We start from the raw sequence: 24,856 nt of genomic DNA, 5'->3' as shown, positions 1-24,856 counted from the left end.
CCAATGAACTAGGTGGACTTGTCGTGGTGGCGTCCATTGAGTTCGGGCTGGCTTGCAAACGCTGGATGAGGAAACGTGGTTTTCTTTTTTTTTTTTTTAGCTCCGGCGCGTCCAGAGCATTGATAGTGCACACCGTGGATACGAGAAATCTCCCTTTCGGGTTGCCTGAAAACCTTGTCAGTATTCACTTGCCTCGAACGCACCGCAGCGTGGCCTGAAAGGCCTTGATTGAAGCCAGCTTCGTGTACCTTTCTGTGTTGTTGCCGAGATGGGTGTTACCGATACATGCCGACGTACTGTCCAAGCATATACCGACGTATATATCATATCGGCAACAGCGCCCATAACTTCGCGGCTGGCATCAGTCAGACCCGTCCATGCCAAGCTGCGGAGGGTTCGTGTTACGTGTGTTGACGTTGACGGCTGTGTGTACGTATTGAGAGACAACGTTACAACCTTCAAAACTCTTCTTTATTCACACTTGAGGCAAAGCCCCTCTGTCTAGACCCAAGTGGTGATGAAGAGTATTTACAGGTGAAAAGGCGACTAATATGAATAGTGCTAACAGTATGAATAGTGCTCACACTAATTGCCCCGCGTCACGAAGCGGCCAACCTGGCCGCGACTTAGAATTGTGAGAGACGTCGCACAAAAGGCTTTAGACGGGAAACATGCACGGGCTATCTCCGAACCACGGTAGCGACGATTGGGAGAAACGTCAGTGGTAGAGATACGATAGTTCACAGGGGGTGTCTGTTCGTTAATTATGTAAGGACCAAGGAATCGCGACTGAAACTTTTCACACAATCCTGGAACACTAGTAGGCGTCCAAAGGAGGACTTCGTCGCCCGGACGGAAAGAGACGTCACGATGAGAGATGTCGTACCGCTGCTTGTGATCGTATTTACTGGTTTCGGTATTTAGTCGAACAAGTTGCCGACAGTTTTGAACTCTCGAAACAAGCTGGTCGGATGTAGTCGAAGTGACGGTCGGTGTGCAGAAGAAGGAAGCGTCGGTCGTGAATGTTGCCGAACGACCGTAAACAAAGTATAGAAGGGTGAGTACCCAGCAGTGCGTTGGATAACGGTGTTTTGAGGGAACGTCACAAATGGTAAAATTGTGTCTCATTTGTCATGATCTGGCCCAATATACATGGTTATTATTTCAATTAGTGTGCGGTGGAAGCGCTCTGTGATACCGCTCGTCTGAGGGTGGTATGCTTATGTGATCTTGTGAATTGTGCCGCAATTTTTAAGCATCTCTTCAACTACTGTCGATGGGAAAGTCTTTCCGCGATTGCTTAAAAGGACGCTAGGTGCACCTTGACGCAAAACAATGACTTCGAGAAAGAAGGTTGTCACGTTAGACGCTGAACTGAAGCGTAGAGGAGCAGTCTCCGCGTACCGCGTGAGGTGGTAAACGGCTGTCACGATCTATCGATATCCTGCAGCTGTTACTGGAAGAGGTCCGACCAGGTCTATTCCAATCACATCAAAAGGTTCCTGTGGACATGTCATTGGTTGCAAAAAAAAAAAAAACTGCAGGAGGTGAAACTGGTCGCTTGCGCCGTTGGAATAGTGCGCAAGAAGAGACGTATTTCGCCACAGAGGTGGAGAGGTGAGGCCAGAAGAAGCGATTCTTCATGGTTGTACGTTTTGTTAAGTCCCAAGTTACTAGCTGTTGTGTCGTCATGAAAGGCCTCAAGGACTTGCGCACGCAGCGAGCGTGGAAGAACGGGAAGCCAATGGTGCCCATCATCATTGAAAACGTATCGGTGTAGAACGTTACTTTCAATCTTGAATCGCCTGAGCTGTCGGCGCAGCCTGGCGTTAGGTGGTGTAGACTTGCTGCAGAGGCCTTCAACAACGCGTTTTCAGTAGGAATCTTGCTGTTGACAGGGGGACAGCAGAGTGTATCGAGTGGAAGACAGTGGCGCTGCAAGGGTGAGTTCCGATAACGTTAGTTGATGCGATGCCTCATCGTGATGTGACGAGACATGAAGAGACTTGCTCGGACTAGATGGTAGCAGAAGAGGGCAACAAGAAAGGGCGTCGGCGTCTTGGTGTTTTTTCCCGATTTGTATACGACATCAAATGTGTATTCTTGTAGACGAACTATACCCAGCGACTGAGGCGTCCGGATAAGTTCTTTAACGATGACAACCAGCACAACGTGTGATGGTTCATTATTACGGTAAATTGGCGTCTGTAAAGATATGGGCTGAATTTCTGTACGGCCCAAACCACAGCCAGACATTCCTGTTTAGTGATCGAGTAGTTTCGTTCGGGATCCGTGGGTGCGCGGCTGGCGTAGGCGATTACTCTTCCGCGACCAGCTGTGTCACGCTGTACGAGGACAGCACCGATCTGCTAGCGTCGGTGTGCAGGCAGGCAGGGGCATGCTCGTCCAAGTGACAGAGGACGGGGTCAGATGTCAGCGCTGCCTTGAGGGTGTTAAAAGTGATGTCACAAACGGTTGTCCAAGAGAAGGCTGTTCCAGGCGTCAGAAGCTTGTGTAGTGGCGATGCAATGGAGGCGAAGCCGCTAATTAAGCGGCGGAAATAAGAGGCAAGACTCACAAAACTTCGTAGTTGCTTCGGATTTTCGGCCGAGGGAAATGTGTCACAGCCTTCACCTTGTCAGGATCTGGTCGAACGCCATCTTTACTTATAAGGTGACTTAACACTATGATGTTTTTGCGGGCAAAAACGATTTTTTTTTGCATTAAGTTGCAGCCCAGCGTTAGAAAGACACGTCAGAACTTCGTCTAGCTGCTCAAGATGCTGCCGAAAAGTGGAAGAAAAAACGACGATATCATCCAGGCAACATAAACAGGTTTTCCGCTGAAGGCCACGAAGAATGGTGTCTATCATACGCTCAAACGTTGCCGGAGCGTTGCATAAACCGAAGGGTATTACGTTGAACTTATAGAGGATATCGTGTGTTGCAAATGCTGTCTTGTCCTTATCCGCTTCATGCATAGCTTTTTGCCAATACATTGAGCGGAGATCGAGGCTTGAGAAATATTCAGTGCCCTGGAGGGAGTCAAGCACATCGTCAATTCGTGGCATCGGATATACATCTTTGCGCGTGATATTATTTAGTGCTCAATAATCAACGCGAAATCGTACCGAGCCGTCCTTCTTCCGGACCAGCACAACGGGCGACGACCAAGAACTTGACGATGGCCGAATTATGTCACGTTTCAGCTTGTTATTAACGTTGTCCTCGATGATTTTGCGCTCCGCGGCAGACACGCGGTATGGTCGGCGGCGTACAATGGAATTACCATCTGTTTCGATACGGTGCTTTGCGACGGACGTGCGCCCGAGAAGGTTTTCGTGGACGTAGAAAGAAGCGCTGTGTTTTCGAAGTAGCGCCAAAAGATCCTCCTTTTGTGCCGCCGGAAGATCAGGATTTATGGTAGCAATGCACTGTCACTGACTGCGGAGGGACAAGGGCCTTTGTCAGGCTGTTCGCCTTTAGCCCTTTGCCCCTGCAGTGAGCTCTATATCCGGCTTACTGTAAATAAAGTACTACTTCTACTACTACTACAATTAAAGCAGTGGTCGTCGCATGGTCTTCGTTTGCAATAGGCGACACTGGTACACCTTTATGAAGGGTCATTAGGGCAAGAGGTTCGGTGTCAGCAAAACAGGCCAACTGGGTACTTTGAGGCAGAAGAAGTGGTGAAGATGTATGGTTACGGGCAGTGATCAACTCTCGGTTGTCACTAAACCTGACCAAGCTAGGTGCAATAACGATTCCACCATATATCGAGCGATCACATAGAGCGAGGAACACATCACCAATAATGATCGTATTGGATGTTAACGTCAATACATTCTCGTTGGTAGGTGGAATGGGACAATAGGCCGCTCTGGCGAAATGCATTTGGCGATTATCGTGATCAGATGAAAATTTCGTAGACGTCATACGAACTACCCGCTGATGGCAAGATATTGCCGCCGACGCTGAAGAAAAGAAGTCCCATCCCAATACAAGTGCGTGTGGACACGAGGACAGCACGAGAAACGGAATATGATTAAGGACGCCATCAATAAAAACTCTCGCTGTGCACACACCGACGGGCCAAATAAGTACTGCTTTGGCACACCGAAGAGGAGGTCCATGCAGTATACGGCGTCTTCACTTTGAGCAACCGAGAACACAGCACAGTTCAGTATTAATGACGGAAATCGCTGCACCTGTGTCTACCAATGCTTCAGTTCAAACACCTTCAATACATATTAACAGGACGTTTGATTGCCGCTGCGGAGGAGTTTGGCTTGTCCTGAAACATGCACCTTTCCCTCTCAAAGCTGCACTTCTTAGTTTTTCGGGCGGTGGCCCGGGGTCGAGGTAGCTGGTCGTCGAGGCGAACAGGAGCGGCGCATCGGTGACGGGGAGCGGTGACGCGGGAAACGAGAAGAATCGGCTTCTTCGAAGCTCTGCTGGGATGGCGAGCGGTGTTCATACCGTGGGTAGGGTTGACTGTTTCGTGGTATAGAACCAGGCATCTCGCCTCTTTCATGTTGGTCGTAACCCCGCCTTTCGCCCTGTTGGCGGCGTCGGCAAAAGCGGGAAATATGACCACGTATCCCACAATAATAGCATACAGGTCGAGGTGGCCGCCAGGAATCGGGAGGAGGAAGTGACGGTCGCGCTGAGAGAGCAGGCATCGACGCCTGAATTGGAGACGTGTGGGGACGTGTGTGAATTGAAGACGTGTGGGGTGTGGGAATTGGAGACGTGTGGTGTACTTCGGTAGACCTCATGGCAACAAGTTCATTCCTGGTGATGTTGCGGAGGAGGCTGCTGCCGGGCTACGGCGTGCGGAGCTCAAAAGGCGAAGCTACAGCTTGTGCCTGCAGTTCCTCTCGTATGACGGTGCGGATCAATACATGTGGCTCGCTGTCAGAGGGTGCGCTGAGATGAAACGTGTCAGGTTGCAGAGGTAGCAGATGGAGCTCATCAAGGCGCATGTTGCGACAATTTGGGAGACAGTATCGTGGTTCTGTACCGCAAGCGCGTTGAATGCCGCAGAACCAATGCTTTTGAGAAGATGGCGCACCTTGCCGGTCTCCGTATTTGAGTTGTTCACTCGACGACAAAGGGCAAGGACATCTTCAATATAGGACGTGTACGACTCGCCGTTTTGCTGGACACGCTCCGCTGGCTTCGTCTTCGCAATGTCTGAGTGAATGGAAGCGTTCGCGAAAATCTGTCGTAGCTGGTGTTTAAATGAGGCCCTATCCAGAAAGTCGAGCTCGTGATTAAATAACCAAGTTTTTGCGACACCGGTCAGGTAAAATAAGACGCGCGTGAGCTTCGCATATTCATCTCAGTGGGTGAGGGCACTCGCGCCGTCGTACTCCTGCAACCAGTCGTCGACGTCGTCACCACGAAGGCCGGCAAATACCGGGGAATCCGTCTGCGGCGTGGTGATCAAGCAGGAAGGTGGTGCTGTCGGGGCAGACGTGAGAGCTGCTGCGGAAGAGGCCCGACCTCGGCAATGTCTTGTGACATTGCCGAGGTCGGTTGGGGCAAACGGTGATCGGAACGGAGCTCCAGGGGTGTATTGGAGTGAAATGCTTAGAGGCAACGTTAGAGCGAGAGGACTCGTCGTCACCGGAAAGCACCTCCACCACTTGAGAGACAGCGTTCAAGCCTCCAAAACTCTTCTTTATTCACACTTGAGCCAACGCCCGTCTGCCGAGACCCAAGCGGTGATGATGAGTATTTACAGGTTAGAAGGCGAATAATATGAATAGTGCTAACAGTATGAATAGTGCCCACAATATACGATATTTCGCGCATAGATTATGAGCAGTCTAAGGTCCAGTACATAAAGAATGGTCACATAGACTACCGTGGATAGATTCCGTACGGATAGGTTTCTATACACGCACATATATTATGGCTATGTTCATTAATAATAAACAGAGCAATAATGGCAACTGTCAACAGTTCGTTAAACTTAATTGTGTACATTGAAAAATTCTTTGTGCATGAGGATTTTTTTTAACTTGTACGACGTACTTTGTTTATTGTGAGCATATGAAGGCTTGAAGTCATGTTGTATGTCATAATGTGTGTTCGATGCACTGACAGTGTTTTATTTCTTGAAACTTGACTCCTGCTTCATTCAGATGTCCTGTATTTTGGTGTCATAAACAAACAAGTCATAACGTTGATGAATTAAGTTTCCACGTGCAATTAAACGACTATGACTCATGTATGCAGCGGTGACTGCCCAGTATTCGGCTATTTTTTAGGTTATTTTTACGGACCGAAGTTTTCGTGCTTAACATAACGAAAAAAAAAAAGTGGGCAACTTGCAATATGGTGGCGCGAGGCTGGAACCATCAGCGGAGGTAGCGTTCAACCTTTCTCAGTTTTACTAGTAATCCCAAGCCATTACTACAGATGCTAGGTTTTTTTTTTCGAATCGTGCTGAGTATGGCCAGAATTGGCTAGACTTGTCTAGATATGTCGCGTCACTACCCGTTACGTGACTCTGTGATTCAAGTCACGCGACTACAGCTTTTACGTGGTTTATGACGGGACCGTACCACGTGGCTAGCTCTTACACGATGCTGTGGGATTTTAGCCACGCGGGTACATGCGACAGAATTCAAGTCACGTGACTGCTTACGCGATGTCATGTGATTGTCAGTCACGTTACTTATTACGTGACTAGTAATTACGGGGATGTTACGGGATTTCAGTCCCGTTTCTTATTTCGGGATGTTACGAGATGTTTAGTCATGTAACACACTCGCGTACTTGTCGTAGTTTTGGGTGTTCCACGCCGAACAAATCGGTGCATGTGTTGAGGGACTGAAGAAGTTAAAGAGAAGGAAACGAGTGCGTACCGGTTCGTGACGATCATAATTCTTGTTAGCTCTGCCCTGTGTTACAAAAAGCTTCGCTCTTAATGATCGTTGAACACAATTGATTGATAGATACATGGGGTTTAACGTCCCGAAGCCACCATATGGTTATGAGACGCCGTAGCGGAGGGCTCCAGAAATTTCGACCATCTGGGGTTCTTTAACGTGCACCCAAATCTGAGCACACGGGCCCACAACATTTCCGCCTCCATCGGAAATGCAGCCGCCGCAGCCGGGATTCGATCCCGCGCCCTGCGGGTCAGCAGCCGAGTACCTTAGCCACTAGACCACCGCGGCGGGGCTCGTTGTACATTAGCCCCATCTGAGTTACCATTTATACAGCTGAACTGGTTTACGACACTGATGTTTGCGAATTTATTTAGCGAGAATAAGAGAGAAGCTGAGCTTGTTGGTACGTATTCATTCTAAGAGAGACAGGGCGCGCAAAGACGGATGCAAGAAATAAAAAAATCGGGACACCACAAACGTCGTTCACTACCAACTGAAGATTCGCACAACGGTATGAAAGAAAGAAGGCACAAAAGCGTATCTACGCCCTTGCAATATGTGAACCTGTCACGCGTGGTGATCAATGTGGAAGCTAACCGTTAAGGAATTTCGATTAATCTTCATTTAAGTCAAATCGATGGCTGGCTCACGCATGCGCTGCCGCTATTATCAATATATTCAGACGGCTTCTTGTTATTAATTCCTATATGCCGATACACATCAAATTTTGGCGTGAACTTACACTCTCTACAATGTAAAGAAAGGGTGCAAGGGGAGCCTCTGGTTAGCAATGTCCAATGTTCCAATAATATCTGGTTAATGCAGCGGCTCGTCTGTCTTACGTAGAAGCGACAGCAACGTAAAGGGACCTTATGTACTCGTACGTGAAACTGTTGGTGTTTTTTTTTTATGAAATAAATGTTAGTGCGCTCCTCCTCATTTACTCGCTCATTCTTTCTCTGCGCAGCGGCACAAATCTTACGTAGCTTCAGCAGACTGACTTGTTGGACGAGTTGGCTCATTCTTAACGTAGCTTATGGCGCGAAAAAAAACACGCGAGAAGGACAAGCGCAAACTATCAACTAAATTTATTCGAAAAAGGGTGTTGTTTTTTTTTTTCGCACCGTATAAGCTACGTTAAGTTTCTTAGCTTATTGGCATTCACAAAAAATAACATTAACGTCGTATTTGCTTCCCTTCCTTTATTTAGCCTGTGGGATGCGCAATGAATGTACGGCATATCTATATACGACGCGTTGCCTCCTATCGCTTTGTGCGGGGACTCGCTCGCTAGATTTTGTGCCGACCGGGTGGCCCCCGCGATCTCCGACGACAGCGCAGCTCTGGCCGACTAGCTCGCCCTACGCCATCTCCTGACGCCGACAAGAGACCTCGCCGAGCGCTGCCCCGTCCTCGGACTTCTGCGACCGTGTCCATCTTTCCTATCTTCTCCTTACTTCCGTATCTGGCTGTCCCTGCGCCTCTCTCTCCTCCTGCTCCTCTTTCTATCTCTGCACATTTAATTCTTATCCTTTTTCATTTCTCCTTACCCCCATCCCTCGTGAGCTACTGTTGAGATGTCCTCCCCCTGAGAGACAGTTACGGGGCTCATATTTCTGTTATTTTCATTTAAGAATCACCTCCCCTCCCCTCGCTTTGTGTAGCCATGCTCGTCCTAAGCTACATCTAAATGATGCGTAACCTGTGCGCTAAAGCTATCGCTCATTCCTTGCTCACGTGACTTCGTGCGGGCAAGACGTGGCTATACCGCTGTTCACAACGTTCGAGTGCTCCAACAAAAAGTTTAACTGTGGTTCTGAAGATCTTGGAGAATACTGGCAGCGTGCTTGGTCCTTAAATCTTGACGAAATGTCTATGAATTGCATTCAGGTATTCTGAGGTTATTCTCTAGGAAAGTTCAGCCCTACTCCGTTTAATTCTAATTTTTCGCACACTGAGCTTGCGGTGATTTTTAAGTCCTCACTACTGCAAAAAATGACGTAATTGTCTACCTGGCGAAAAACCTTAATAACAAAATTACGTAAAGCGTCTTATAAAAGTTTGTTGATCTTGCTTAGGCATAAACTGCTAAGAACTGGAAAAACCTTAGAACCAATACATGTTCCTGATTTTCGCACATTAACGCCTTCCTTCCAGCCTACCAGCGTCGACTCTAACTACATGGAAATAATTTCTAAAAAATGCCACCGTAGAAACGTCACACGTCAGCGTGTGCCCATCTTCCTCAACACAGTCACGTAAACATTTTAATACTTTTTAAGGAATTATGTGCAACAAATATATGTGACATTTAGTAAAGCAAACCTCTCTATGGAGCGAGTGGTTTTAACACCTTGCTTTCTTCCAGCGTGAGCGGCATAGATGCTTGTCAGCCGGTTAAACTCTCCCTTTATCACGATTTATTTTTCTCGAAAAAGTGCGACCGACAGAGTAAGGAGGGTCATTCGCGTAGCCTTCGATTGACTCCATGCAGCACGTTGGTTCGTTGAGCGCCCGTTCTTCTTGATTTGGGGTTTTGGTGCTGACCAGGAAAATTATTTACAGCACTGTCAAATCCCTGCAACGACACCGAGTCGGCAATATATCTATAATGATGAACGTCTTGAATCTGTTCCGGGCTTAACTGAATGCCAGACTTAGCATTGTGCTTTAATACAGCTTTTCCACCCGAGGAATGAAACATTCAGTTCATTATGTACTGGTTTAATTGCAATTGTATCTAGTTATAGAACAAAAACCACAGTTGTCAATGTGCTCGTTTATTTAAAACGTATGAGTTATGCATTATTTACAAGGACGAGAACTTACATAGCGGAAACACACGGAAACAATCCTGTCTATTTCAAGTACCAGCCTGAATCGCAGCTGCTGGTCTCTTAGGTGTCGGAGGACGTCTGAACGTTGAAAGAGTACACCTTTGACACCGTGCCCATGTCCACATTATTGAATAACATTATTTGCTGCAGCACCCACTAGCTGTTCTCTGCTTTCGAAACTCGCAATAATGTCCTATGTGTATCGTGCAGGTCCATGATGTGCTGTGTGTCAGTGAATGTTCATTATTCACTTAATCGCGCACACTCCCTGACGCTTTGAATCGGATTGTCGTGTTGAACGGCCTTACGCAGTCTTCTTTCTTTCCGCCTTTGACTTTCTAGGCTTGACGTAGCTCTGCACGTAGAAGTTGATGAATAACCCCAGGCCCAGGAGGCCCTGCGACAGCGCCAGCAGCGCGAGTCGCCTCGGGTATCCGCAGTCGTAGAAAAGCGTGATCGTCATGTGCAACATGAGGCCCACGAACTGGGCAATCTGCAGCTTGGTCAGGTAGCGCTTCCACCACAGGTACTTCTGCACTGAAGGCCCCAGGGCAGCGAGGAAGTAGTACGAGTACATGATGACGTGGATTGATGCGTTCACGCACCCGCCGAGCGCCGTCTGGCCGTCACCACCGAAGTTCATGTAGAACCACGCGCTGAACACGACCAGGAAGTGGTGTGCCACGTGCAGGAAGGTGATTTGCGAGTTCTTCTTGCGCAGCACGAAAAATATGGTGTCCAAGAAGTCGCCGATCCTCACGAAGCTGTACCACCAGCCGAGCTTCAGAATGGCCATGTCCGTCTCGGTGGGCGAGCTGTAGTTGATGCCTTGACAGAACAGACTGTAGTGGCCGCTGGCGTACGTCAGTCCGAATAGCTTCACGGCGAAGTAGGCGTTGGCCAGCACGGTCAGCGCGTTGTACGTCAGTACGGCCCACCTGAGGTTAAACGGCTTGCGGTCTTTCATCCAGCGGGGCCCAGCGATTTTCACGAAGTAGACGTAGCCGATCAAAAGCGGGAACACAATCCGCGCATCTTGTACGCCTCCCCATCCGCTGGTTCGCGTATCTCTGCGCGACGCGAAGTAGTAGTCGAACCATTCGGCCATCTGCGACGCCTGTCTGAGCTTTTGCAGGGATGCCATGTGCGTCCACTGTGCGGCGCCGGCGAACGGGTCACTTGGAGCGAATGCCGTTTCAGTGGAATACCGGCGAGGTGGGATCTGATCGGGCTTTAAAGGATACATGTATATATATATATATATATATAGCGATGTATGTGAAACGTGTGAGGAGGCGAAACTGAAACAAAGTAAAACAATTTCATCTTGGTTTTCCCGCTTGTAACACTTCCCGTTCTTTGCCTTCTAATTTCCAATCGTGAACACTTCGAGAACACTGGCGAGTCCGAGACGACGAGGCACGTGTGGCCGGTAAAGAACGCTGCTCCTTTGAATGGGAAGGATCGTGAGAGACAAAAAAAAAATGTTTCCCGCTTCTCTCGCGCTGCTGCAGCGTGGGAAATGGCTTATTCCTAAGTCTTCGCACCGAAGCTTTGACGTCATAGCGCGTGTTCCTTGAAAAAGATATCGCACGCTAGCGGGCATCGTGCATTGTGTATAGTGGTCGATACCTGTGAAGGAAAGTATACTGCAGTAAGGACGAAGTTCATCACACGTCAAAACATGTTCTCCGCGCCAAGGTGGACAAAAAAGAAACCTTCTCGACTTCATTTCAACCTTGTTGCCTTGTGAGGTCAATCATTCGTTCGCACTGGTCGTGGCGCTCACGAAGGACGCGGCACTTTCCGATCTCCCTTCTCGCAAGTCATCGTTCACTATATAATCAGCGCGGTGCGCTCGCCTTTGCCATGCTTAGCTAGTGATGACGTATGGGTTGCATTTTTGGTTGCATATGCCGCATTTATTGCCACGTCATAAAATGAAGTAATAACCTTCACGGGGTTGCTACTGTTCGGATCGTCGTCGTGAATCGTTTTTCAGCCTATCTTGTGTCCCCTGTAGGATGGAGGCCTGTCGCAACGATCTGTGAAAATGGGCGATACGAGTGAATGGACTGGGCATGCGCCGTCGACACAACAAAAACTTCTGTTGAGAATGAATTCCGTTATTTGTAAAACTCCAAGCTGTGTAAAAAAAAAAAAAAGCCCATCTGTCAAGGTAAAGAATAAAACAGAACACGTTAGAGAATATAAAACAGCACTTAGGAAGCAGGTAACATGTATAGATCATTATTTTGCGCAAAGATGCACACATGTGATATATACAGTCGTTTCTCTGCGCCTGAATGAGGCATTTGTATTTTGTGATCTATTGATGTGAAGTGCTTTTATTTGCTGCGGTGATATGAAATTCCAGTTTTATCGTTAAAAAAGTATATACGGTGGGATTTTCGAAAATGACTTGCCAGTTGATAAGCGAGAGCGGACGATCAGAGTGGGCGTTGGTGTTCTTGCAATGGCGTCTGTAAGCAGCACCCGCTCCGTCCACAGGCCAGTGAAAGCAAACACGTATCGCATTACGATGTTTTATACTTAGTACAAGCCATTTGATTTCTTGCAACTAGCCAACAACCTGACGCTTAAACAAGTCCCACTGCGTCGTCTCTATAATTAGGTGCGTTTACAGCGGCTGTCCCACACTGCTTGCCTCTGGCTGTCGGTAGCACGAGTGACACTCGCGACATATGGTGCACGTGCTCCTGCAACGACAAGCAGAGCATCCGAAGGGTCATATTTGCAACCATGAGAGAGGGTGGGGGGGGGGGGAATTGTTTGTGCGTTTGTGTATGTGCCTGTGTGGGTTTGTTTGTGCGCCTCTGTGGACGCGCGCGAATCGCGGCTGAAGCTTGTAATGAGAACCAGATGAGTGAGTGTGATCAATTCAAATTATACAACGTATCAGCCGAACGTAGATGAAACCGTGTACTTATAATAGGGTGCTGTGCGCCGCGGTGGATCACTGGTTACGGGGCTCGGCTGCCGACCCGAAGGTCAATCCCGGCGGCAGCGGTTGCATTTATTTCCATGAAGGCGAAATGGTAGACACTCGTGTACTGTGTGATGTCAGTGCTCGTTAAAGAAGGCCACATGGTCGAAAATTCCGGAGTACTATAAGGCGTCGCTCATAATGGTTACGTAGCCCCGCCGCGGTGGCCAAGGTAAGCGGCTGCTGACCCGCAGGTCTCGGGATAGAATCCCGGCTGCGGCGCGGCTGCATTTTCGGTGGAGGCGAAAATGCTGTAGGGCCCGTGTGCTCAGATTTGGGTGCACGTTAAAGAACCCCAGGTAGTCGAAATTTTCGGAGCCCTCCACTATACGGCGTCTCTCATAATCGTATCGTGGTTTTTGTACGTTAAACCCCACATATCAATCATAATGGTAACGTGGTTTCGCACTTAAGGCACCGTGATTACATATGGCCTAGACATTAACATATATAAGAAATAACTAACTCAATATGTTGGATTATACCGCATAGGACGTAATTCCCCTCTAATTAAGGGCAATTTTGTGCCCTCACGCTGAATATATCACTCAGCAGCATGTGCACTTTGTATCATTTCATTCCATCTTACAATTTTCTTTATTATTTTTTTATCCTTTTCTGTGAACAACCATAAGTAAGAGCTAAAATGATACAAAAATTACGGAATTACTACAAGTTATGCCATTACAACAGTGTTCGGTCTGCCTACAATAAACACGAGGGATCTGACCTGCATCTGTGGTCTTTAGCTTCGAGACCTACACAGCACAATAGACACACACAAAGTTCAGTTCAAAGACTGGTTTTCTTGGTTGTAATGCGAGTAGTGTTCACGCTTGAATGTCGAAGCAACCACGCTTTCCTTGAAGAGCAGTGATAGGACTTTAGTTTTCGCTAAGCACTTCACACCGCTTTCTCTTTTGCCGCCTCGGGGTACGTCTTCACGTAAAAGTTGATGAAAAGTCCAAGCCCGAGAAACCCTTGTGCTAATGATAAGATCGCGAGCGCCCTCGGATAGCCGCAGTCGTGGAACAGCGTGATGGCCATGTGCAGCATGAGGCTGACGAACTGCACGATCTGCAGCTCGGTGAGGTAGCGCTTCCACCACAGGTACTTCTGCATCGAAGGTCCCAGGGCGGCGAGGAAGTAGTACGAGTACATGATGACGTGGACGAACGAGTTGACGCAAAGTCCCAGCAGTGTTTGGCCGTCGCTGCCGAAGTTCGTGAAGATCCACATGTTCAGCACTACCAGGAAGTGGTGGATGACGTGCAGGCAGGTCACCTGGGAGTTTTTCTTTCGGGCCAGAAAGAAGAACGTGTCCAGGAAGTCGGCGATTCGGACCCAGGAGTACCACGAGTGCAAGTTTACGATGGCCGTCGTGTGCTCGTCGAAACTGGTCTCGTAGTCGATGCCCTGGCAGAAGAGGCTGTAGCCGCCCTGCAGATAGGAGTGTCGCAGGTACTCGATGCAGAAGTAGGCGTTCGCGGCGACGGTCGCGAAGTTGTAGGTCAGGATAGCTCCTCGTAACTTGAAAGGCTCGCGATTCTTCATCCAGCGGGGACCAGCGATCTTGGCTACGTACACGTAACAGATGAGCACTGGAAAAATGAACCGCGCATCACGGTGGAGGCTCCACTCCTTGATCCTCGGGTCGCGCAAGGACCACACGTACTCGTACAGGCTGCGGATGTGGGACAACGGCGAAGCGGAGGACACTTGCATACTGGTCACACTCACACAGGCGCTGGCGTTGCGGAGGCGGTATTAACCTTTGAAATTTCAGCACTCGGGACCTCTTGGAAAGTTTAGCTCCGACTTTTACCCTTGCGTGGCACACGGACCAAATCTGCACACCGTCTGTGTGGAAGCAGCAGGAAGAGAATGCCGTTGAAGAACGATCAGGACATTAATTCTGATGTATGCAAATGAACGAGCGAGAAGACTAATCCGATCTCGTCGCCGTCCGTTGATGTACTGCCGTGGAGGAAGAAAAAGAAATCCAGCAGGAACACGGTGTCGTTCGGCGACCCATCGGAAGTCAACTTACATTCACGCCATCGTCTCCTCTCAATTTGGTGCCGCTGGGCGCCTCGAACACGTACCGTACAGGTGCCCTGCAAATTTCCAAGTGCGTCGAGCTTTGAAAAAATAATAAGCCCTCTTCGTCAGTATAGCATAAAAATGACTGTTCCTGTATTTTTTGTAATTTCATAATTCGCTTGTGCAGTTGTTCGATATATCGTTTTATTGTTTTTCTCCTATCATAGCGAACGTCTCTCTGTCGCCCAGGCCTATATAGTCGTAGTTGATACGGCAGAACCGATATGTGTTGAAGACGAGGAAACCGTTCGTTCCGTTGTTCTCGTGTATAGCGTAGCTTCGGTAAACTGCCTGAGTAATAAGCGTTTTAGAGCGAAAGCTGTTACGAGATCACAACAAGAGTCGCGTGCGGTGCTGTAGTTGTCCGCCGCCGCTGCCGCCGTCCGTAACCACTATCGCATAAAGTAAGGGGAAAAAATTCAAAAAAATATCAAACACCAAGCACACAATGATATTTGAACCCGCGTCCCCTGCGTGCCAGCCCAGTATTCTACCACTGAGTCACGCTGGTGTTTGCGACTGCTTTGCAAACTGACCTTAGGCAGGCTTGATGTCGGAAAAAAAATCGCGTTATAAACGAGTTGCAAAAAAATGTGTTGTAGTGCCATGATTGATTGATTGATATGTGGCGTTTAACGTCCCAAAACCACCATATGATTATGAAAGACGCCGTAGTGGAGGGCTCCGGAAATTTCGACCACCTGGGGTTCTTCAACGTGCACCCAAATCTGATCACACGGGCCTACAACATTTCCGCCTCCATCGGAAATGCAGCCGCCGCAGCCGAGATTCGATCCCGCGACCTGCGGGTCAGCAGCCGAGTACCTTAGCCACTATATATATACCACCACGGCAAGGCTTGCAGTGCCATCTGTACATATGTACAAGAACCAGCCAATGTCCGCCATTGTGCATGAGCATTTTCGTGGAATTGGCCGGCATGTCTATAGCACCTGGATCACAAAAAGTGCTCACATGAAAATGAAACGCCTATCTCGCGTTTATACTTCTTTTCATTTGCACGAGCGGCGTGTTCTTGCGCTTTTTTTTTTTAATTTGTTTTCATGCACAATGGCGACTCAGCCCATTACAACCCATTACAAAAACCAAAAACTTGATCTTGCTCACCTATTAACTGTTTCGCACTTATGCTGCGCTAAACGGTTACATAGGGGGAAAATTACACCATTTCCCGCTAAAGGGAACCGTGTGTACATTCGAAGCAGCATGCGCTAACGCTTACACTGGCGGCGACGCTGGCGCTCCTCGCGGCGTTGCGCAGGAGAGAAACCTGTGAAGGCGCAAAGCACGCGGCGATGGACCAGTGTTTCCTACTGGATCATGCTAATGGCTGCTAATGGGAAATGAGAGGTAGAAGACTCCGCTTGGACACAGAGACCCCCGAATTTTCATTGTTCAACAACGCACAGAAGAAATCTCACACCGGCTACCTTGGAGGTCAAGATCATGTGCCAGTATATATACGGGGGTGGCCAGTGAACGGTTGTGCAGCGCGGGCGGTCGGTTTTTGAAATCAAGACTCTCGCTAAAAGACGCTGCCTGCGTCGGCGTTGCGAGGCGATAGAGGAAGAAGCGTAGGAGGGGAGATAAAGGAGAGAGGACGTGCACGCGCAGTAAGGGTGGTCACGCCGCGCACCGGATGGAGCTCAACCATTGAGAGTTTGAGAATTGGGGGCTCAAGACATTGGGTTGCGTAGGTTGCTCTTGCGTTCGCAGGATCAGGAGAGTTTGAGAACTGTGTCAAACGCAAGCTGCAATGGGTCAAACGCACGAGGGTGCCACCCGTGGCCAAATTCGAAGTTATGCAAGTCACCGTGGCTCGCGCTGCTCTGCTTCGTCTCGCTGGCGATCCAACACGCCTTGGCGCCTCACCCTTCAGCACTGTGGAGGCTACAGGGTCCCTAAGCCAATAGAAAGGGCGAATAGCCTCTCCACGTGTATCATTCGCGTCATGTCGTCTCTTCACCGTCTTTACGGCATCTGTTCGCCGAATTGTCTATACTCACTCATTGGATTTGTTGCTCTGCATGCTGAAGACCGGTAGGCGCTCACTCCGGCGGATAACTTCACTTTGGGCCCTTCTAGATCCCACGTCGACCAAATACCACATTCACACCGCTACCCAACGGCTCATTTACCTAGAAAAGCAAAAAGGCACAGACATTATGACACACATAAAAAACCTTTGCATTTCTTAGCCCCTACCGGCGGATCCGAACGCGCTCCCTTTAACACTCCCTGATCCGGACGAAAACTTGGATGCAGATATCACGCTTGCAGAGGTAAAACAGGCCCTTTCTTGTATTACCCAGGACGCTGCACTAGGGCCGGATCGTGTAACATACAAGATCGCCCGAAACAGATGACGTGTCTCTACATGAGCTCACGGATCTCTTTAACGAACACTAGAGCAAGGGCACACTGCCCTGTGTTTGGAAACATGCACAGATTACGCTGATTCCGAAATCAGGCAAATCCCTACTTCTCGAAAATTTACGACCCATCTCGCTCACGAGCTGTGAAGGTAAACTTTTTGAGCATGTTCTTCTCCGTCGACTACAGCCATATTTAGAAGCTAGTAATTTCTTTCCCAACACCCAGTTTGGTTTTCGCCCCAACCTATATCGGCGCAGGATGTCCTCTTGCATGTTAAAGAGACTCTATTTCATCCCAAACGGCAGACAGCCCAAACCAGAGCCATCCTCGCATTAGACATACAAAAGGCTTTCGACAATGTAGGTCACGAACACCTTGGCCACAACTGGCTGTGGTCGTAGTACCTGGCATTATGTGAAAGCCTTTTTGGAAAAGCGCACCGCCGAGGTAAGATTAGGTACACTCACATCCGCAACTTTTTCCCTCCCAAACAGGGGGCACACCCCAGGGAGCTGTCCTATCGCCACTCTTATTCAATGTTGACTTGGCCCCATTGGCGAAAAAGCTCTCTGATATTCCTAAATTACTGCATGCGTTTTACGCCGATGATATGACTTGAGGGTGTGCCATGGCTCTATTGAGGAGGCACAAGACGTTCTACAATCTGCCATCAACGTCATCGAGCGGCATATTAGTAGAATGGGCCTCCACTGTCCGCCAGAAAAGTCGGAATTACTTATAATTAAACCCCGAATGCATGACCCAAGCATTGACCTGCACGTGCATGGTCAACCTGCGCCAAGAGTACATAAAATCAGGGTATTGGGTCTACACATACAATCAAACAGACGCAAACTACACCTTCAACATTCTTGATAAGCAGATAAAGCAAATTTCAGGACTGATGCGCCGGATTGCGTCGCGCAATCATGGCCTATCTGAAAAAGACACCATGCAAATTGTTGAAGCTCTGGTGTTAAGTCGCCTCGCTTATGATCTTTCATATCACCACCTCTTAGAAGCGAATGGAACGGACTAACAGTCTAATCAGGTGGGTGGTTAAAACCGCATTGAGGTTGCCGATGTGCACCAAAACTACTCTCCTCCTGGAGACTGGTCTGTATATTACAGTCCAAGAAATAATAGGGGCACAGAGAAGCAATCAGCTCTTGCGCCTTTGTCGGACAGTTACAGGGCGGAACCTGCTCCGAACCCTGGGGCTTGAATCAAGCGACACGATGCGTAACGAAGAAGCACGGTCGCCTATTCCAATAAGGGCCGCTGCACACATGCAACTCAAAGCATTGCCGCGCAACATGAATCGAGAACGCCATCCGGGCCGACGCAAGGCACGCGCCGATTATTACATACGGCGGTACAGAAATCGTGAAGACGTCCTCCATGTCGACGCTGCGGTATACGTCCACTTGAAGGAACGGCGACGGCTGCTCCCATGACAGAAGACGGGCACATTAGCATTTTCGCGTCCGTTAGAACGGCATGCCCCGATGTGGCTGAGGGGGTTGCACTATAGCGCTAGCAGTGGTGCGTGCGGCCGCAGATTTTACCATTACAGAAACTTGCACTGATTCCCAGAGCGCTTATCGATACTTCCGTCAAGGCATAGCACTAAAGACAGTCTCACGCATACTGAGCAACATTCCTTCACTTCTCCATCCGGTGACTATCACGTGGGTGCCTGGCCATGAGTGTATCCCCGGGAATGAGCGCGTTCATGCGCATGTCCGAGGTCTTTCCATCTGGACCCTGGGGGCTCGCTCACCCAAACTCATGAGAAAACCACAAGAGGGAATCCGCACCTACCATGAGATTACGAGGTATTACCTAAACGGCAGACGAGATTTACCTGCCCCACACTTCTCCCTCACCTCTAATCAGAGTTCAGTTTGGCGCCAGCTGCAGACAAAAGCATTGATTTCTCCCCATCTGGCACACCTATTTTACCCCACTCTTCACCAACCACATTGCACCACCTGCGGGGCACCCCGGGCTGATCTTTTCCACTGCTTGTGGAACTGGCCAAAGCCCGTGGCGGTAGACCCTATTCCTAACCCTTCCCTTTCCTCGTGGGAGGTCGCTCTTCGGGTCACTGGCTCGGACGACCACTTAAGCTGGTGCACCGGGCCTGCCTAGAGATGTCGGCCAGGGGGCTCCCGGACGTCTAGGGGCCCAACCACATTTACTTCGATTTTTTTTTTTTGTCAAATAAAGCTGTATCCTCCTCCTTGTGCCCGTTTCTCTCTGACGCTTATCGTGGCTCTCCGTCGACGCGTTCTTTCGCGTCTCCCGCTGTAATTCTTTTCTCTCTTTTTTTTTTCCATAGTGTGTGTGTATTATGGCACCAGTACTTTGAAATCTAACTTATACAGACGTCAGCTGCGTACTGCCGCGGTGGTCTATTGTGGCCACTCGGCTGCTGACCCGCAGGTCGCGCGATCGAATCCCGGCTGCGGGGGCTGCATTTTAGATGGAGGCGGACATTGCTGTAGGCCCATGTGCACAGATTTGAGTGCACGTTAAAGAACCCCAGGTGGTCAAAATTTCCGGAGCCCTCCAACACGGGGTGTCTCATAATCATATGGTGGTTTTGAAACGTCAAACCCCACATATCAATCAGACGTCAGCGCCGATTTGGTTATGCCGAATTTCGTTTATGTAGCGGTTGTTCGAAGAATTTGCAACCTTTTGTGAAACTCGGTGCTATATACAACAGATTAGAGTTGTAAGATATAGAGGCGTTTAAGTCACATACTAGAGATGGCAACATTATTGATAGCTTTGCTTGCTTATACTCCAGATGTCGCAGCCGTGGAATTTACAGTGACGTCATAATGTCACACCGTTGTGCGCTCTGCAAAAAGTGACCCTTGATTTAGTGAATGAATGCGTCGGTTTGTAGAGCCCACCACAGATCTGGCGAGATGGTATAATGATGGAGTTGGTCCACTACGAGTTTTACGCTTCCTCAAAAAGCAAGCAGTAGAAAAATGAATAGACAGTGAAAGTCTGAATGAACAATGGCGTAAACCATGGCGGTTCCTGTGAAACGGGCGTCCGAATGGCTCAGCAGTTTTGTCAAGTGTCATAAGCCGGTGCCAGGGGCGTTCATTTCTCACCGCTATTCCTCGCTATTCGTTCCGTTTGGGAAGGTAATGCGTGTGACAGTTTCTGTAATTTATTTAGGTCATTAACTCGGCTGGTGCTGTTTTTTTTTTTCGTATTGTGAGCCTAATGGCTCTTCTCTCGCTCCTTCGCAGTGGTTTGGGAACCTAAGCCTCCGCCCTCCTTTCCACACACACTCACGTATGCGCACACGCTCACCGTTACTGGCAAGGGATTTTCCGTGGAAAGGATTTGCTGTGTCGAGATGATTAATGGAACTCGGGGCACGTCGCTGCTTTCCTTGGTTGACGATGTGTGTTAGAAACACATGCAGGCATCTCTCGCCGCTTGCTTGTATCGTAGGACGCAGATGTCACGAACAGGCTGACTTTCGTTGGCTATACTTGGTCAGTGCAGTACCAATAATGACTGTGATTATATATATATATATATATATATATATATATATATATATATATATATATATATATATATATATATATATCCACGGAAAGCTTCGCTGTTCTGTCTGCTTTTCGTCTGGGGCTGCCTTCAAGAAGGCATACGCAACATTAACTGGAGTGACCGAGTTTTACGGCGTGCGAGATCTATAGTATACGGCACCTAAAAAAAAGAAAACAAACATTTGTTATGCGCACTGCCCTCGGTTCGCTTCAGGAAGACGCAAGTTGTGACTCGTGCCGCCCGTCCCCAGTGCTTGTCGGCCCGCAAGGCAGTGAAGAGATGTTCACAATTGTGTTATAGAGGGCGGCGGGCTTGTACGAATGGCTCTCACTATAGCGGTGCTATCTCGGAACTGTCCGCGCATTTGTTGCTCATTTCGTTGTTTCTTCACACTCCAATTGCCCTCTCCCACAGTCCAAGGCAAAAAAGAAAAGTTGGTCCCAGGGTATTTAACCGGACACTTTTCTGGTTAACCTATACGTGCCTTAAGGTCGTTTTAAAGACTTCAGTGCCTTCCCGTTATCTTCCCTTCGAGGAGATAACGTCCCGATCGCCGCGCCAGGAACAAGGTTACGTACTTATATTTCACTCGCCTTTTCAGAGCTGTTTTTCTCTTCTAATCTTGAACTAACCAGCCCATATGCGTGCATTACTCAAAGATTCGGTTTATTAAGTTAGTCAGTTGGTTGGTTAGTTAGTTAGTTAGTTAGTTAGTTAGTTAGTTAGTTAGTTAGTTAGTTAGTTAGTTAGTTAGTTAGTTAGTTAGTCAGTTAAGTCGTCCCATTGCAACACAGAAGGAATGTATTCCGAGAGTACATGGCTTTAAGAGAGTTAATTGATATTTTGGAGTAACAATATTGCGCCAAAAATCAACATCACACAAGGGTCTTCATTTTACATGTAATATGTTCATTTCAGAAGAACACCACACACACAAAAAAAAAACTTCGCGAAATCTCCTACTCGTGGATTGCATTACGCTCATATCCTAACAAGTAACAACCAAGAGGAAAATAGTAGCCGTCACGGTAATGGTGACGACTCCTTCATTTGTTTATTTTTGATTATTTCAGCTTAAAACAAAGTTGTGTGCCTTGGTATTGGTGCACTTACGCTGATGCGTGACTCGTAATAATATCGTAGTATTGATGCGTAAAGCACCGGTATTTCATTAGATTTTTTTTTTACTTGCGTTGACCGGTGCTTCAAGGACGTCGTGTGTTCCAGTGCGCACGAGCACCGTATACGCTCAAGAAAGTCGAGTGACAGTGATATTTATCTGCAGTGTCTCGTGGAAGGCTGGAAAGCTTTTTTTGTTTTCTCTTTCTCTACGCGAAACGTAAATTATACGGACCGCACATTTCTCGGCGCTGTCCGTGTTTGTTCCGTTTCGAGTCACTGCCACTTGAGCTATGCGCCTCCCCACGCGCTGTACTTCGGGGTCAGAACGACGTGCGCCGTCGTCGCATTGCCGTGGGCAAACTCGCCTTCTCGCAAATAGCACTGCTTCTCGCGAACGCAAAAAACAATGAGCCATTGCGGCAGCGAGTGCGAACTGGCGTGTAGGGAAGCCCTTTGTCGTCGAATTACGCTTCGCGTTGTCTCAGCGCGAATGCCTGCATTGAGGGGGCGTGTGGCAAGCTGCTTCAATGAACGCCCCGTGCAGCTCTTCGGCAGCCCGTCGCCACGTGCTCAGGGCCCGTAAACTGCGAGCGTCACGCCAAAAACAATGCCCCCCCCCCCCCCCCCACTCCACCCATGCCGCAGACGGCAGCCGGTCGGACGCTGTGAGTGTCAATGCAGCATACGGGACGTCCTAAACGAAGCTTCTGCTTTGCTCGCCAATTTGTGTGGCGGCGTCGTATGGATGGATGGATGGATGGATGTGGCTGTACCCTTTAGATCGGGCGGCGGCTAACGCCACCTAGCCGTAATACTTAGTGAACTAACCATTACATTTATCTTTTTTTTTTTCCTTTAAATAATGAAGTTGAGGATTCGTACTTCGCAGTGAGGGGTTTAATTTTCACTCGTGCCTTGACTTTAGCCACCAATCAGATAACCTCCTTCTAGTTAAGTCTACCCGCTTAAAGTTTATTTTGCCCTCCCGGTCCCTAAACCCAAGTGCTTTGAAAAACTCTGCGCCATCATCCTGAAGTATAGGGTGAAGCCCTTTACAGAACATTATCAAGTGTTCGGCAGTTTCTTCTTCCTCTCCACACGCACTGCATACTGTGTCTACCCCTTCGTATTTGGCCCGATATGTCTTGGTTCGCAGTACTCCCGTTCTGGCCTCAAACAGTAGAGAACTACCCCGAGTATTATCATAGATCCTTTCCTTGGCGATTTCCTGCTTAAACGTTCGATAGATCTTTAGTGCGGACTTCTTTATCATGCCCATTCTCCACATGTCAGTCTCCGTTTCCTTCACTTTCTTCTTAACCGATAGTTCTTTTTGGTTTGGCCACCTGCTGTTTTCTAAGTATTTACCAGTCAACTTCCTGGTTCGCTTCCTCCATTTTGTATCGACATTCTTCATGTACAAGTAGCTGAAAACCTTCCTAGCCCAACGCTCTTCCCCCATTTCTATCAATCGCTTCTCAAATTTTATCTTGCTGCTAGCTTCCCTGCCCTCAAATGATGTCCATCCCATATCACGTTGTACTCCCTGATTTGGTGTATTCCCGTGAGCTCCTAAAGCAAGCCTACTTATTCCACGTTGCTTAATTTATAATCTTGCTTGAACTTCTGATCTCATGCACAAGACCGCATTGCCGAACGTCAGCCCAGGAACCATGACCCTTTCCATATTCCTCTCACAACATCATACCTATTGTAATTCCACAGTGCCCTATTTTTCATGACTGCTGCATTCCTGTTACCTTTAGTCGTCACGTATATTTCGTGTTCCCTCAGATACTCGGTCCCATTGCTTATCCATACGCCCAGATATTTGTATTTATCTGTTATCTCTAGCGTCACCTCCTGTATTCTAAGCTCACTACCTTCGTTGTCATTGAAAATCATGACTGCTGATTTTTCCTTACTGAATCTAAAATCTAACCTATCTCCCTCATTACCGCAATGTCCATCAATCTCTGCAAATCTTCCTTGTTGTTGGCCATTAGCACTATATCATCTGCGTACATTAATGCTGGTAGTGTCTGATCAATAAGTCTTCCTTGTTTGACTAAAGAGAGGTTGAAGCCCAGTCCACTTCGCTTTAATTTTGCCTCTAATCCTTGTAGGTACATCATGAATAATAAGGGTGACAGGGGGCACCCCTGCCTAAGCCCCCGTTTTACCTCTGCAGGCTTGGATACCTGTTTTTCCCACTTTATAACTACCTTGTTACCTTTATAGATACCCTTTAAAAGATTAGTGACTACATGTTCCACGCCTAGTGTGTCCAGTATTCCCCACAATTCCTCTTGAACCACGCTATCGTACGCTCCCTTGATATCCAAAAATGCTAGCCACAGGGGCCTGTGTTCCTTTTCTGCTATTTCGATGCACTGCGTCAGTGAGAACAGATTGTCTTCCAACCTCCTGTGTTTCCGAAACCCATTCTGCAGTTCCCCCAGCACCCCCTCATCCTCTATCCACGCCTGCAGTCTTTCCTTTATAATCTGCATCGCCAGCCCGTAGACCACTGATGTCACTGTTATAGGACGGTAGTTGTTTGTCAGCTTTGTCCCCCTTTCCTTTATAGATCATGCTCATCCTGCTAAGTTTTCATCCATCGGGAACTTCACCATCGATTATTATTGTGCTCACTGCCTCTCTCAAAGCCTGCTTAGACTTCGGACCTAATGTCTTTATCAGCCTAATTGGAATGCCATCTGGGCCTGTTGATGTACTAGTAGGAACCCTTTTCTCAGCCCTTTCCCACTCTTGTTGTGAAAATGGAGCCATTGCACCACTTGATTCGTCCTCGTCTATTGTGGTGCATAAAGTACTTCTTTGTTGAAATTTTTCTGTCACTTTTGTTCTTATATATTCAATAGCTTCGTCCCCTTC

General features: G+C 48.3%; 3 protein-coding genes across 6 annotated transcripts in view; 1 reads left to right on the top strand and 2 right to left on the bottom strand.

Moving 5' to 3' along the window:
* Nucleotides 1-24,856, top strand: part of LOC119174972 (uncharacterized) — a 267,896-nt gene that overhangs the window by 228,159 nt on the left and 14,881 nt on the right. The gene's annotated exons all lie outside the window — the stretch shown is intronic.
* LOC119174969 (very long chain fatty acid elongase AAEL008004) lies at nucleotides 8,005-12,497 on the bottom strand. The gene has a single exon (XM_037426121.2). The coding sequence runs from the start codon at nucleotides 10,985-10,987 to the stop codon at nucleotides 10,046-10,048; it is 942 nt and encodes a 313-aa protein (XP_037282018.2). The 5' UTR covers nucleotides 10,988-12,497; the 3' UTR covers nucleotides 8,005-10,045.
* On the bottom strand, nucleotides 13,333-14,640 carry LOC119174971 (very long chain fatty acid elongase AAEL008004). Its single transcript, XM_037426123.2, has one exon. It carries the CDS (start codon nucleotides 14,471-14,473, stop codon nucleotides 13,652-13,654), a length of 822 nt encoding a protein of 273 aa, XP_037282020.2. The 5' UTR covers nucleotides 14,474-14,640; the 3' UTR covers nucleotides 13,333-13,651.

The sequence above is a fragment of the Rhipicephalus microplus genome, chromosome 5 (assembly GCF_043290135.1).
Source record: "Rhipicephalus microplus isolate Deutch F79 chromosome 5, USDA_Rmic, whole genome shotgun sequence".
Lineage (NCBI taxonomy): Eukaryota > Metazoa > Arthropoda > Arachnida > Ixodida > Ixodidae > Rhipicephalus > Rhipicephalus microplus.
The sequence above is the reverse complement of the archived record's forward strand: the minus strand, read 5'-3'. Positions and strand labels throughout refer to the sequence as shown.

Excerpts from the sequence above, each read along its gene's own strand:
- LOC119174969 (XM_037426121.2), bottom strand. The coding sequence starts at position 10,987 with ATGTATCCTTTAAAGCCCGATCAGATCCCACCTCGCCGGTATTCCACT.
- LOC119174971 (XM_037426123.2), bottom strand. The coding sequence starts at position 14,473 with ATGCAAGTGTCCTCCGCTTCGCCGTTGTCCCACATCCGCAGCCTGTAC.